The sequence below is a fragment of the Phaenicophaeus curvirostris genome, chromosome 8, assembly GCF_032191515.1.
Source record: "Phaenicophaeus curvirostris isolate KB17595 chromosome 8, BPBGC_Pcur_1.0, whole genome shotgun sequence".
Taxonomy (NCBI): domain Eukaryota; kingdom Metazoa; phylum Chordata; class Aves; order Cuculiformes; family Cuculidae; genus Phaenicophaeus; species Phaenicophaeus curvirostris.
Genome location: NC_091399.1, coordinates 17,146,166 through 17,161,765, shown reverse-complemented (window position 1 = coordinate 17,161,765; position 15,600 = coordinate 17,146,166). Strand labels below are relative to the sequence as shown.

The window sequence follows — 15,600 nt, the reverse complement described above, 5'->3', positions numbered from 1 at the left end:
AAGGGCTTAGGTTTCTCTTTTGCTGAACAGCTTGCAGGTCTGTTCACTTTCAAACATCGCCTTCAGCACACCCAGCCCAGAGAGAGTGGCACTGCAGCAGCAGGTAAATAGGTTTTGAATGTAAAATGTTAAGAGAGTTTGGTCTCTCAGGTACCGATGGATTTGCCCTCTTTTCCCCCTTTTCTCACATTTCTAGCGTGGCTACGAGTAGGCATATTTTGGTTCCCACTTCTGGGGAAATTTCACGTGAATCTTGCTCTCAACAAGGGTGTCAGTGTCATCCCTCGGATCTCACAGGGGTGAGCACATGCACACACGGTTCCCTCGGAGGCAAACAACCAGCACGCAAAATTTTAGCTCAGGATGTTTGAGTTTGGCCAGGCTCTGAGGAAGCAGAACGCTGGCCTCATCCTGGGAAAGCCCAGGCCCCTCTAACCTGGGCTGCTCTCCCAAATCCTGGGTGTCTCGTGGCTGCTCCTTCTCTGCTCACACACAAGGCCAGCCAGCAGTTCTGTGTCAGGTCCTCTGCGGGGGTAAAGGGACACAGGGACAGGTAACTCCGGCAGCTCACACCTGCTGAAACCCTCCCTTTGCAGCGCATCCAGCTTTTGTTTCCCCTGCAGGTAGTGCGGGAGTATGAGAGAGCCATCGTTTTCCGACGTGGGCGTCTCCTTCCTGGCAAAGCCAGAGGGCCTGGTAAGGTGGTTACTGAGATCCCTCCAGCTGCGTCACTCCCCTTCCTCGTATGGAACCGAAGCTCACATGCTGGTGCCCTCCAAGCAGGCACAGCTACACAGGAGACGGGACGGCTTTGCTCCCTCTTAGGGCCAGTGGCTTCTAATGCCTTTTCCCATCACAGAAGCAGCCTCTTAATTAAAGCCCACGTATGTTCCTTTGCAGTTTTGCATGCGAAACCCTCCCCTGTTGTCCAGAGCAGGAGAGGCAATTCCTGAGAGCTGTCCCAGAAACGGGGCCCACGCCGCCTCTGGTCACTCAGAGTGGAGCTGGGCTACTGGCAGCCACCAGCGGGTCCTGGTCTGGACGCAGGAGGGAAGGCAGCCCAGGCGTGTGACGTGAAGCGGGTTGCGCATGGTTCCAGAAGCCTCTGGTTTTTTGGAAAGGGAAAAATATAGAGCGTAAGGAGCAGTGGCTGAGGGAACATGGGTGTCATCCCTTCCCCTTCACAGGGCCAGATGCACCTTGACACCCTAGAGCCTGGTCTTTCAATCCATCACCTCCGCAGCAAGGACAGACATAAACGTCCCCGTCCTCAAACCAAACAGGCAGGAGGACGGCGCAGGGTGAGCCTGGAAACGGGAAGGGGCTCAGTGTACAGGCAGGTTCTCCTGGGACAGGGGAACAAGCTGGGTCCCGTGTGCAGCCCCGGGCGTGAGATTTCACTCACACACAAACGCACACAGGTAACCAAGGATTTTGTCCCTAGTTCTGAGCTGAGAGGAAAGGGAAGAGGAGGAAGGGGCAGCCTTCATGGCCTGGCACTTCCCTGCAAGGTCCATCAGCTCTCTAGAGGGAAGGGAGGCTGTGCTGCTCCCGCTTCCGCTGGGGGTGCGGCAGGACAAGAGCTCAGCTGAGGGGCATCCGAAGCGTGAGAAGCGATCCATTGAACCAGCTCCCACCGAGCTGACAAGGGGGAATCCGGCTCACGTTGTATTTAACCAACCCCTCGGCTCCCTGGAGTCGCCTCCTCAACACTCGGAGCTCCCATAATACTCTCTCTGCGAGTGCTTGCCAGCTTTTTCACAGCAAGGGCACCGCGCAAACCAGGCCCCTCACAAGTGGCTGGGAAGTGGAAAAAATCCCCCCCTTCGCGTCTCTCTGCTCACACGAGCATCTGAGCTCCAGGGGCATCCTCACGTACCAGTCATAGAATCATAGAATTATAGAATAACCAGGTTGGAAGAGACCCACTGGATCATCGAGTCCAACCATTCCTATCAAACACTAAACCATGTCCCTTAGCACCTCATCCACCCGCGCCTTAAACCCCTCCAGGGAAGGGGACTCAACCCCCTCCCTGGGCAGCCTGTTCCAGTGCCCAATTGATGGATGGTTACGAACCAGAGGACATTTAATGAGCACCCCAAGCACTGAGCAGCTTATGCTAAATGAAACAAAGGCACCTTAGCATAAGGCCTCACAGCTTTTGCACCACAATTAAAGCTAACTTTGCAGAAGCAGCAGCTGCTGTAAATGACACACTCTCTTCAAGGTTTCTCTTTGCAACAATAGAGAGTCGTTCTACCCTAGACGCCTCTCATTTCTCAGGGGAAGCTTTCCTCGGTAGTCCTTGACTTGTTACTTTGTAGTCTATCAATTTGTAGACTGAAATGCTCACATAGCTATTTCTCATGGGAAAACATAATAATGTATTGTAACTAATGATTACTTGTTGCAAATGGAGAATTGTCAAATCAGCTTGTAAAACAATGGCTTGCTTCAGCAAGTAGGGTATAAAATGTGTTGGGAACTTCGATTAAATGGCTTCACTTGGATCATATTGATCACTGCGTGTTGTCCCATATTTTCTTCCGTCACCCAATGACCCTTTCTGTGCAGAATTTTTTCCTAATGTCCAGCCTAAATCTCCCCTGGCGGAGCTTGAGGCCATTCCCTCTCGTCCTGTCCCCCGTCACTTGGGAGAAGAGGCCAGCACCCTCCTCTCTACAACCTCCTTTCAGGTAGTTGGAGAGAGCAATGAGGTCTCCCCTCAGCCTCCTCTTCTCCAGGCTAAACAACCCCAGCTCTCTCAGCTGCTCCTCCTAAGACCTCTTCTCCAGCCCCTTCCCCAGCTGGTTATAAAACCTGGTGATTCTGTGTGTGATTCTGTGTGCGTGAAGAGCAGCGGAGATGCTGAGACCCCACGGAGCTGTAGGGGGAGGAGGTAAGGAGTAACAGCAGGGGACGAGGAGTGCAATGCTACTAGGAAAGGACACCAAGAATGTACTCGGGCACTGCTGTTCTTTAATGTTTGCTTTGTCTCGATCCCTGGAACTGGCCAAGCCTTGACTCCTGAGAGACTTCCTTGGAAACACGTTTCTGAAAGGAAAACTAAACAACAAAGCAAATGCATTAAAAATTCCATGGAGCTAAAACATGCCCAAGGTATCACATCCATAAGAAAATTCATCTCCCCTCCCGCTTTGATGTCAAAGAGACAGGACGCACGGAAGGACTAAGGGAAGAAGTTTTAATTGCCATTCTTTCTCCTTCTCCACACTGACCCACGCTGTGGATCCAGCTGGGAAAGGACACTAGGGAATGCTTTCACCCACAACAAACGTGCAGCCTAAGGAACCACTGTCACACCCTCCGGGCAAGACCACTGGGTCAGCAGTGTTCACACAACTCCTGGAGACAGCAGGAGAGCCCTGGGCTGGAAACACAAAAGGTCTGTAGCCTCTCACAGTGAAGGCACTTGGAACGTTATTTCTTTCCTAGCCTGAAATCAGTGACCCTAAATAGATCTTCTGGAGTGCAACAGGGAACGCTCACTTACAAGGGAGACAAAGTCAGTTACAGTGACCTCCTGGATATTGAGCCTGTCCCACATCTCAAAATCAGACAAAATTACTTTCTCTCAAAACCAGACCACGCTCAGCAATTCTTTCTGCCCTGAGCCGGAGTCAAGGTAACAGCCTCCCTGCTCGGCCTCTGCCAAACACACTGGACAAATCCCTCGGATGTGCCCAGGCGGAGAGAGCCCTGCCGGCACAGGCGGGAAATGAGGTGCCCTCAAATATTGCCTCCCTCTCGGCCTGGGAGAGCAGACTGAGTCGCTCTAACAGGTCTGTGTCACTGGCACGTTGGGGATTCCAGAGCTGAACACAGGGCTCCAGGTGGGGTCTCACCAGAGCGGAGCAGAGGGCCGCAGTCACCTCCCTCGCCGGTCCCACTGCACAGAACATCTCTGCCACAGCCACTGCTCCCTCTGTGGGGACAAAAGAGGATGAATCCCAGCAGTTAATTTTCCACTCAGTAAGTCACCGACACAGAACAATCCAGTTCCACGCCCTGCCGAGGGCAGGGACACCTCCCACTGGATCACGTGGCTCGAAACCCCTTCCAACCTGGCCTTGAACACCTCCAGGGATGGGACACCCACCACTTCCCTGGGCAACCGGGGCCAGGGCCTCACCACCCAAAGCACCAAGAATTTCTTCCTACTGCCTAATCGAAATCGTCCCCCCTCCAATTTACAGCCATCCCCCCTTGTACTGTCACTCCACGCCCCTGTAAAGAGTCCCTCCCCAGCTTTCCCAGAGCCCCTTTCAGTTCTGGAAGCTGCTCTAGGGTCTCCCCAGAGCCTTCTCTCCTCCAGGCTGAACAACCCCGACTCTCTCAGCCTGTCCTCACAGCAGAGCTGCTCCAGCCCTCGCATCATCTTTGTAGCCCTCGTCCAGACTCGCTCTAACAGGTCTGTGTCACTGGCATGTTGGGGATTCCAGAGCTGAACACAGGGCTCCAGGTGGGGTCTCACCGGAGCGGAGCAGAGGGCCGCAGTCACCTCCCTCGCCGGTCCCACTGCACAGAACATCTCTGCCACAGCCACTGCTCCCTCTGTGGGGACAAAAGAGAGTAAATCCCAGCAGTTCATTTTCCACTCGCTAAGGTCACCAGCATCAGAAGCACAAGGATTTTCAGTTCTTGCAAACAGAGAAGCTTCCTACATCCCTTTCGGCAACAGCAGTTGCCCTGCGTCCAAGGAAGCTCTAGGCATCTGTGTAAGGCAATGATGCACCATGGACCTCCAGAAGCCATAAGCACAGATCCAGACTGGGGGTGAATTCTCTATGATTTTTCAGATCCATCATCTGGACTCGCTCTAACAGCTCTGTGTCAGTGGCATGTTGGGGATTCCAGAGCTGAACACAGGGCTCCAGGTGGGGTCTCACCAGAGCGGAGCAGAGGGCTGGAATCCCCTCCCTCGCCGGTCCCACTGCTTTGGACGCAGCCCAGGACACCGTTGGCTTCTGGGCTGCAGGCGCATCCATCACCAGAGCTTCTCATCCCATGGCGTTTCTTGGGGGCTGAGGTCAGAATTGACACAAACAACCCATAGCTGCTTCCTTCAGGACAAGCTTTGAAGCAGATCTTCATTCAGTCTGGTTCAACACAGAACACCACATGCTGTCTCCAGATACCTCTGATCCAAAGAGGTTTCTCAGGTCTTCTAAATCCAGAGAGGGGACAGGAGCGCCTTTGATCTCTGGAAGGAGAAGACCGTACACTTGAATCCAATTACAGCACTCGCTCTGGGAAGACCTAACAGAAAATTATTACTAAGGGAAGAAAAAAAGAGCCGTTCAAATATTCCCTCATCAGTTAAACAACCTGTCACTGGCTGATCACTGCCACCAACCGATTCCTTCTGGCCAGCACAGAACACCTCTGCCACAGCCACTGCTCCCTCTGCGGGGAGAAAGGAGGATAAATCCCAGGAGTTAATTTTTCACTCCCTAAGGTAACCCACAACAGAGGCACAGGGATTTTCCATTCCTACAGAGAAGCTTCCTACATCCCTGGAAGCAACAGCAGTTGCCCGGTGCTGAAGGAGCTTTAGGCGTCTGCGCAAAGGAATGTTGCGCCAAGGACCCTCGGCAGGGCGAAGCCTGTCAGAGCACACTCTAGGAGCCCCAGAAAAGCAGAGTTTGTAAGTGAGCTGAGGGGAGTGGGAACTCCTGTTATCCAAGAGCTGTACATTTCTCCTACCCGATTTCCTGACCCCATGCAGAAGGAGGACTTACTTACCACCCCTCTGGCTAAAAGTTCCCTCCCGTTCTGGCCTTTAACCCTCTGTGGAAACAACCTCTGAAAGTCGCCTGCATCCATACACCAAACGCAGACACGGGCGAAAACCCACCTCCTTGCTTTTCAAATGTCAGTCCCTGGTTCTTCTCTGCAGTTTTCTCTGGAGAGGCTTCCCGGGCTCAAGGACGGTTCTCCACTCCCAACTCGGCGCTGACTCGACTCGCATGGAACGGATCCACCTGTTGATTCCTTCGACCTGGAGCTGCGTGTTGTTTTCAGCACCTGAAAGGGTCCCTTCCAGCTTTCTGGAACTTCCGCTCTCCCACGGCTTGATGTCGACGGAGTCTCCGGGCTGGAAGGGGCGTCCTGGAGAATCTAAAGCGAGAGGCTCAGGACACGTTACGCACCGCCCCAGGTCATTCACTCTTTTACCCGACAACAGCAGAGAAGATTTTAGCTCTGTTTCTCCTTCCAGCACCACGTCTCGAGGAAAAAGGGTCATTTGATAAGGCCTCCCAAACACTGATTCATACAGACTGCTCTTTGTCTCAGCTCTCGGCTGTAGCCTTGTTCTTAGCACAGCCAGTACAAGAGCTCGAGGCCACCACAAAGAAGTCTCCTCACAAATTTTACCCTTTTCCCTCTGCAGAGTTTGATTCACCCTTTCCACCTTCCCACTACTCTGGGGGCTCCAGGGCGGGTGCAGGGCCCATTTTATTCCTCGGACTCGGCTCAGCTCTTGTACAATCCCCGCCAGAAAGCGAGGACCTCTAGCTGACAACAGACCTATGGCAATTCCAAACCTTGGTCAAATTCCCTACAAGGAGGTTTGAGTCACCTCTCTTGCTTTGACGGTGCTGCAGGGCAATGCCTCTGGCCAGCCTCAAAATGTGGCTCCTGGTCCCCACAGGTCCCGGGATCCGCCCTGTCTGGGCAGCTCAGAGAAATCTCTCTGCCAGGGATCACCGGGGGCATTTCCTCTGCGAGCAACTCCTAGGGGAGGGCGCTTGAGAGGGACGGGATTATTTTTCAAACAGATTTCAGGCCTCCCCACAATGGATTTAGCAAGCCTGCTCATCCTCACGCTAACTACTTGTCCCCTTAAATCATCGATTACAGCCTCTGCTCCCCAGTGAGTTTCTTGATGCTTTTTCTCAATGAATTTTAGCACTACCAGGGAGAAACTACAGCCTCTTTTGTAGGGGTCACCATCCACCCCCTCTCGTTTGCTGTTGCCCTCACTGATTTTGCCAGTTCCAGATCAGCATCGCTAGAAATGGCACTTGAGAGGGACGGGATTATTGTTCAAACGCATTCGCATCCCCCCACAACGGATATTCAGATCCCTCTCCACAGAAGGGATTAATACCAAGATACCTTTTCCTGCTGCCCTCGAGCTGCTCGCTCTGCCAGTCCACTACATACCTTCATCGGGGACTTTCCCACCCGAGGAGCCTTGCGATGCATTAACGCCGCTTCTCTCCGTTGCCCGACGTCTTCCCGCAACTGCAGGATTTCTTCTCGGTGCTTGACGGGGGATCCTCGTGCAGTTAACACTCCTCTTCCTTTCCACGTTGCCCCACGGGCACGGACCAACCCCAAAGCGTATTTGGAGGCCATCCATCTATTTACCTTCTGAAAGCTGTCCTGATACGGTAATTCCCCTGTTACCTTTACCCCTAGAAAGGCAGCTGCATTTCCTCCCGTAGCTGTTTTCAGCTCCTTGAATCAGGAGCACTGGTGTCGCCGCTGCCCGCAGGCCCTGGCCACCCCCGGCTCACGTTATTCAATTCCTTAGAAAAGGACCCACCGGTCCCCACACGAGCAGCCCTTCCCCAGAGGCCTTAAGGGCCTTCTAGAGAGCCTTTACCACAAGTCCATCACGAGGTATCCCCAGGCGACACCATCAGCCGTTCCCAGGAGGTCTCTCAGCTCCCACACGCCTCTGGGCTCGGCGGTTCGGCAGACGCTTCCCTGCGATCGCTCCCGAGTCGCTGACGTCCCAGCCGTCACCCCAGGGCTGTCTCTGTGAGCAGCACGCAGGGCGCAGGGCGCTGCAACCTCCTCGGCGCGCAGGAAGGCAGGGGACCCAGGCTTGGAGACCGTCCTGCTGGGACACCGCGGGACTCGTCCTCCGCATCCACGCTGGGCTTGCTCCCATCAGCCACGGCCTTCTCTTCCAGCAGACTCCATAAAAAAGACAAAGGAAAGCACTTGGTTAATTTTAAAACCTTAATTAACATTTATTAACATTTAAACTACGTACAGGGGAAACCATTGAAACTATGTACAGGGGAAACCATTGAAACTGTGTACAGGGGAAACCAGGTTTCCCCGCTCCCCCCCCCCCCCCCATGCCCTCATCGTATGGCCTGGCGAATGAAGCCGCTCTGGACTATGTCTGCCTTCTCTCTCTCCTTCTTCCTGATGGGATCCACCGCAAAGCAGCGCCAGAGTCGCAGCGTTTCATCCGCAGCAGCCGAGGCCACTGTTTCGCCATCGGGGCTCAGAGCCATGCTCAAGACTCTCGCCGTGTGACCTGAAGAGGAGGTGTGCGCTCAGGGACGGGCCGCTCGGCGCACGCCCCGCTCCCTCTGCTTCTGCCACCACGCTCACGTTTACTGCGTGGGCCCCGGGAACCCCAGCAGCTCGCAGAGCTGGCCCCGCACCGGGCTGCAGCAGCAGGAATTCACAGCCCAGGCGGGCATTTGCACCAACAGCGTTCCTTCAGCAGCCCCCAGGAGGGCCTCCCTCGAGCAGCACACGCCTCTGCTCAGCAGCCCGCACCAGCCGAGCTCCAGCTCGGGCCACCGCTCCGCTCCACCCAAGGATCACGTCTCCTTCAGCCGCCAGCAGCCCTCCCTGCCCCAGGCAAAGGGCCCTGCCTACCTTGCAGCTCAGTGACCTTGGACATGGCTGGATACTTCCAGATCACCAGCTGATCCTTTGCGGAGCCGTGGCCCGAAATGAGCTCCTTGTAGGTGGTCGACCACACGATGGAACAGACCTGGCAGGAGGCGGCAATGCAGGGAAGACGAGCTGCTCGTGCCGATGCTCAGCACCCCGAGAGGAGCACGGCCCCCTCCTCGGCCCTGCCTCGGGGCCTCAGGAGCCAGCAGCTCCGCTCAGGCGTCCCACCACAAGCTGTTTACATCCAAGCCGACGCTCACGTCTCACCTGGGAGCGGGCATCGATATTGCCCAGGCAGGTGCCAGAAGACACGTTCCAGAGGCGGATGCGTTTGTCGCCGCCTCCGCCTCCGGTGGCCAGAACGCTGGGCTGCCACGGACACCACGCCACAGCCTGCCAGAAGAGGGGTCAGCCTGAGGCGTGCAACGAGCACCCTGCGCGCAGGCAGTGCCGCACGGCTGCCTCGCACACAAACGCGAGCCCACAGCTGCCCCGCGCTCACCTTGACAGCACCCTGGTGCTGACGGAAGCTCTGCGCTGGAGCAAATCCTCCACGGCCCCCCTGGCTGCTCGGCCAGATGTTCACCACGTGGTCGTCACCACCACTGGCGAGGAAGCGGCCGTTTGGAGACCACTTGAGGCCACACACCTCCCGCGTGTGACCAGCAAGCGTGGCCACCTGGTGCTGAGCGACTCTGACGTCGTGGTGCTGGATGCAGCCGCTGCGAGCCCCGCTGCAGAGAGAAGGCTCACAGGGTCAGGCTGCACACAGTGCTGGGAAAAGCCATCCTGGCGCTGGGGCAGGACGGCTGCACCTGCCGCAGGGTTTCACACCGGTGCTGCCGGCAGATCCGGGCTCTTGGCGTGAGCCGAGCACATCCACAAGGATCTGCACCAGCTCCGCTCCGCCCTTCCAACCCCACCCACTGCTTTACCTGGACAGGATGTAGCTGTTCCAGCTGAGACACCCGACACGGGACACGTGGCTGCTCAGCGTGCGGACACGTTTCCGACGCTCCACGTCCCACAGCTAGGGAAGCAGAACAACAAGTTCTCCAGAGGGCCAGGAAACGCCAGCCCCGTTGCTTTGCCCTACAAACCGCAGCGCGCAGGCTCTGCCATTCAGCCTGCTCACTCTGGGAGCAGGGAACAATTTGTATCTCCTGCCCGCAGAACGGAAGGAGAACGCCAGGGGTCAGGAACCCCAAACCCAAGCTCTGCCTCACTGCCGCAGCTGCTCACTGCCGGAGGACATCTCCAGCCCACACCAGGCAAGTCAGAGCGCGTTGCATCCTTCTAGCGCCAGCCAAGCCTTCGTCCCAAGGCCCCACAGCTCCAGCAACCCCTAAACAGCTCCAGCTCGACTCCTGCACTCACCTGGACCTCACCGTTGCTCAAGCCAACAGCCAGGCAGCTGCCTCCGTTACCCCACGACACAGACGAAACGTAATCAGCTATGTGCTCCGTCTCCATGAGGTTGATGATCTCCCCAGAGACGTGGTGCCACAGGTAGACAGTGGTGTCCAGAGCCAGCGCCAGGAGGTTTTGAGAGCTCCAGTCCAGGAGATTCAGATCTACAGTTTGGAAGAGCAATGCAATGCAGGCCACCCTGCGCTGCCCTGGAGAGCCCTGCCCTTCACCGGTGCTCATCATAGAATCATAGAATAACCAGGTTGGAAGAGACCCACCGGATCACCGAGTCCAACCCTATTCCACCTCCACCAGGTATGCGTGTCCCCCAGCCCCAGTCCAAGCCACCTGCCCAGCACTCGGGACCACTGCTCCTACAAGGCTTCACCCCAGAAGTGGTCCATGCCAGCCCGAGGGCAGAAGAGACCGAAACAGCCCAGGCAGAGCTCCAGTCCCTCAGACCACGCTGGCCTAGGAACCGCACTGCGCTACACAACGATCTCAATGCCCAGCACGCGACATCGCAGCCCACTTACAATAGTCATCACGGATGTCTGGGGCATCCAGGACCCCCTCTGGCGCGCAGGGAATGTATCTGCCCTTCCTCCTGCCGCACCCAGGCATCACCTCGTGCCCGCAGAGCGCTGTGACGTTGTTCTGAAAGCCTGTGTGCAGAGAAACACTTCTGTTAACCGGAGGTCCCGTTTCCTCCCAGCTAAGCCCTGCTCACCCGAGGAGAAATCCCTCCCGGGGAAAATGCAGCCCTGAGAGCAGAGCCACGCTCAGAAGAGTGCAGGGCGCTAACGGCACTGCCGGGGTGAACTGCTGAACCAGCTCTGGTAAATCAGTTCTCTGGAGCTGTCACACAGCCCCTCAGCCGCTGGACACCTAAGGATTAGGGAGAGCCCGGTGTGCACAGCAGCTCCCAGAAGCCGGTCGATGCCTCCAAATGCGGAGCCTCTGTGCCGCTGTTCCCCTGCTCAGGGCTCTCCAGCCCAGTCGACTCACCCAGAGCCTGTCCCTCACCTGCCGCAGGGCTCGGAGCCTTTCCACTGAGGCTCAGGATCTTTGCCTCTTCCACATCGAAGCCGTTCAGCCTCACTGCCCAGGCTTTCTGGCGCGCCTGTCAAGGCAGGTCGAACAGGACAGGTGACCCCAAAGCGACCAACGGAGGATTCCATCCCATCTACGTCACCCTCGCTTTGAAACCCAAAGACCACGAGGGTCGGCCCCCTCCTCTGTGACGGCCGCTGAGGACCTCGTCTCTCTGTTTGCCCCCGACCCTGGACCCGCGTGTTCCTGACTCCAGTTCCTGAGCTCAGCTCCCTCCTGGCTGTGGAGCCATTCCCTCGATTCTGCTCTGCAGGATCTGTGGTGACGTTGAGTCACCGAGGGCGCGATCTCAGATATTTGTGTGTATATATATTACCACTCCTAATAAGATCAATAACCGTTATTATTATTATTATTGTAATTTTAATTAAAGCTGCGGTTTTAGTTTCCAACTCACAAGTCTCATTCCTCTCATTTCCCTTTCCCCCTTTCCAGGGGTAGGGAGTGGAGGGATTTGGGAGCGCAACTGCACGGTTTTAGCTGCTGAAATCAGCCGGGCTGGGGCTAACCCGTGACACAGCTCCAAGGGTTTTTTCCTCAGACACCAGCAAGCTCTCCTGCTCACATTTGAGCACAGAAGAGCGGCCAGGTCAGCGTCTCACGGCCAGCGGACAAAGCCACAGCCACAAGGAACCAAATGCTTCCTACAGAGATTTCAGAACCCAGCAGACACGTTCCAGAGCGGCTCCCCACGCAGACATTGTGCTGGAACAGCTCCCGCCAGCAGTGTCCCTGGGCACAGGCTCACAGCCTAGGAGCTCTGTCCCCTGGGCTGATGAGGCTTTAAAACGGAGCAAAGCTGTGTTTGGCTCCCACAAGGGCCAGAGGCTCTTCCCAGGGACACGTCCCTACAGAACAGCTTCGCTCAGGGTCCCGCGTCCCCGTTCCATTCCCAGGCCCTACAGCTCCAACCTCATCCCCGGCTCCTCAAGGGCAGAGCTGGAGGCAGCGGCGCTCGGGGCTGTCAGCCTCACGCAACCACGCGACACAACTTACAGTTTGCTTCCCTGGGAAAGGCCGCGAGGGCGTTTGGGAGGGAGCAGCGCAGTCCCTGCAACTCAGCAACACGCTCACCTTCTTGGTGGGTGACACCAAGGCAGGGTCCTGCTCTTGGCTCAGGAGGAACTTGGCCACCTCCATCCTCAGAGCGCGACGGCTGGGAATGTAGCGATCTGGCCGAGCGGTCGTTTGGCTCCTCTGCATTTTGGATCCTCGTTTACCTGCACTCACACGCATCAATATTGTCTGACAGCTACGCAAGAGCCCAGAGGAGAGCCTTCCCGAGGCAGCCAAGCCGGCGCTTTGCCACATCCCCCCTCGCAGACGAGCGGGACTCCCAGCGCTCGTGCCATCCAAAGCCCAACTCGCTCGTAGCTCTGCCCCCCGTCTAACGCACCAGTTAGAGGCTGCCGAGCTCTGTGCCCCCGGCCTCCAGAGCCCCTCGGCTCCCCGCACCCCCCTCTGCCACCGCTCCCCGCTCACCGGCTGCGCCGCACCACATCGCGCTGGAGCTGCGGCTGATGGGGCTGAGCCCGGGGCTGAGCTCTGCCGGGCCTCGGGGATCGCCGGGAGCGGCTGCAGCAGCACCGCGGGGATCACTGCAGGGATCGCCTTGGGAATCGCCTCGGGAATCGCCTCGAGAATCGCCTCGGGAATCGCCTCAGGAATCGCCTCGGGAATCGCCTCGGGAATCGCCTCGAGCGGAAGGGTCGCCTCGAGCATCAACTGCACGTGGGATGCAGGCGAGGGCGTCAGCGCAGGCAGCAACGGGACTGGGCTGCAGCCTGGCTGCCAGGGCCCTGGGCTGATCCTTAGCACCCTCAGCACTGAGGCCTCCTCTGGCCCGGCCTCTCCCTCTGCCCCCCTTCTCCTGCCCCCTCCCTCTCCCCTCTTTCTCTCTCTCTCCCATCCCTCCTCTCCCTCTCCCCTCTCTCCCTCCCACCCTGCTCTCCCTCTCTTCCCTCCTCCTCTCCCTTTCTTTCCCTCTCCACAGCTCCTCTAGGACCCCCCAGAATCCCTTTAGGAACCCCCCAGGATCCCTCTAGGACCCCACGAATCCCTCTAGGAACAGCAGAACCCCTCTGGAGTCCCCCAGGACCCCTTTGGGACCCCCAAACCCCTAGAGGGAACCTCAGGAATCCTCTAGGCACCCCCGCAAGACACCCATAGGACACCCCAGAACCCCTCTAGGGACCCCAGGACCCCTCTGGAGTCCCCCAGGACCCCGTTAGGACCTCCTAGAACACCCCGGGGACCCAGAACCCCTCTAGGGCTCAACAGAACCCCTTTAGGGAACTCCAGGCCGCCTCTCGAGCTCCCCTGCAACAAGGTGGGGATCAAAGGGGAAAAGAGCGCCCCCCCAGCTCAGTGCCGCCGCCGTGTGGCCGCATCGCGGTACTGCAGGAAGGGCTGCAAGAGTCTCTTCCACAAGCTGCTCCTTCTCCCTTTTTCCCACCCCAATTCCCCCAGGCGGGAACCCCAGACGGGTCCTGGGGGGTCCTGCAGGGGTTTTTGGGGTTCTATAGGGGTTCTGTGGGTCCCTAGAGGGGTCCTTGGCATCACTAAATGGGTCCCGAGGCTCTAGGGGGCTCCTAGGGATCCCTAGGGGGGCCCTGGAGGTGGTGGAGAGGTCCTTCAGGGGGTTCCTAGAGGGGTCCTGAGGAGTCCTAGCGGGGTCCTGGGGGGCTCTAGAGGGGTCCTGAAGGACATAGAGGCATCCTAGTGGTCCCTAGAGGGGTCCTGGGGGTCCCGAGACGGGGCCGGGGGGGGTCCTAGATGGGGCCTGGGGGGCTCCAGAGGGATCCTGGGGGTCGTGGAGAGGTCCTGGGGGGTCCCTAGAGGGGTCCTGGGGGTCCTAGATGGGTCCTGGGAGGCACGTGAGGCCACTCCCCTTTCCTCCTCCCCCATCTCCCCCCATTCTCCCCCCCTGCCCCTTCTCCTCTCTCTCCCCTTCCCTCCCCTCCCTCTCTCCCCCTCTCCCCGCCCCTCCCCGCCTCCCCCGGACCCGCCGCTCGCTGCCTCCCCCGGACCCGCTGCCGCCCGAACCTCCGCGATGCGGTTGGGGCTCCCGCAGCCCCCGACGGCGGTTGGACCCGCGCGGACGCGGCTCCGATTGGCTGGGGCGGGGACGGGCCCCTCCCATTGGCTGCGGCGGGGACGGGCCCCTCACATTGGCTGCGGCGGGGACGGGCCCCTCCCATTGGCTGCGGCGGGGCCTGGGGGCGGGGCTAGGGCGAAGCCCTAAGGGTGTTGGGGGGAACTGGGGGGCTGGAGGGGGAAGAGAGTCGTGGGGGGTCAAGGTGCTGGTGGGGTTTACAGGGCCCCCTCTAGGGACTCCAGGACCCCTCTAGGACCCCCAAAACACCTAGAGTGAAGCCCAGAACTCCCCTGGAGCTGCCCAAGCCCTCTCTATGACCCCTCAGAACCCTCTAGAGACCCCAGAACCCCTCTAGCAACTCCTCAGGTCCCCTCTAGGATCCCCCAAATCCCTCGAGGGACACCAGGACCCCTCTGGGGCCCCCCAGGACCCCTTCAGGACCCCCAAAAGCCCACAGGGAAGCCCAGGAATCCTCTAGGCCCCCCCCTCCCCCAGGGCCTCTCTAGGACCCCCCATAACCCGTGTAGGGAGGCCAGGATCCTTATAGGGAAGGCCAGGACCCCTCTGGAGACACAACTCCCCCCCTCCCCAGGACCCCTCTATGGTCCGGGGAAGGTCATAGAAGTATCCTGGGGTGTTCTAGAGGAGTCTTGGGGGTCCCTAGAGGGGTCCTGGGGATCTTTACATGGGTTCTGGGGGTCACTACATGGGTCTTGGTTGTCCCTTGAGGGGTCCTGCGGGGATCTAGAGGGGATTTGGGGGTTCTTAGAGGGATTCAGGGGGGCCCTGAGGGGCCCTAGAGTGGTTCTGGGATCCCTAAAGAAATTCTGCAGGTCCTTAAAGGGGCCCTGGGGGGGGTCTTAGAAGGATCCTAGGGGATTCCAGAGGGGTCTTGGGGAATCCCTAGAGGGTTCCTGGGGGTCCTTAAAGGGGTTCTGGGGGTCCCTAGAGGGGTGCTGGTTGTCCCTGGAGTGGTCCTGTGAGGATCTCGAGGGGACTTGGGGCTTCTTAGAAGGATTCAGGGGGTCCTGGGAGTTCTTAGATTGGTCCTGGAGGGTCTAGAGAAATCCTGTGGGTCCCTAGAGGGGCCCTGGGGCTTCTTAGAGGGATTCAGGGTATCCTGCGGGGGCCTAGAGGGCTTCTGGGGGTTCTAGAGGGATGCTCGGGGGTTCTAGAGGAGTCCTGGGGTCCCTCGAGGGGCTCTAGAGGGGTCTCGAGGAGCCTTAGAGTTATTTGGGCGGTTCTGGGGACCCCTAGAGTCATCACGGGGGTTCTGGAGGGGTCCTATGCATCCCTAGATG

General features: G+C 58.2%; 1 protein-coding gene across 1 annotated transcript; it reads right to left on the bottom strand.

Moving 5' to 3' along the window:
* Window positions 1–8,129: 8,129 nt before the first annotated feature.
* On the bottom strand, window positions 8,130–14,344 carry LOC138723351 (cell division cycle protein 20 homolog). The gene is made up of 11 exons (XM_069862296.1): window positions 14,196–14,344; window positions 13,738–13,814; window positions 12,277–12,425; window positions 11,116–11,212; window positions 10,626–10,754; window positions 10,057–10,253; window positions 9,615–9,709; window positions 9,182–9,413; window positions 8,947–9,072; window positions 8,659–8,776; window positions 8,130–8,308 (listed from the first exon to the last, which is right to left on the bottom strand). Exons 1-11 carry the CDS (start codon window positions 14,342–14,344, stop codon window positions 8,130–8,132), a joined length of 1,548 nt encoding a protein of 515 aa, XP_069718397.1.
* Window positions 14,345–15,600: the final 1,256 nt, after the last annotated feature.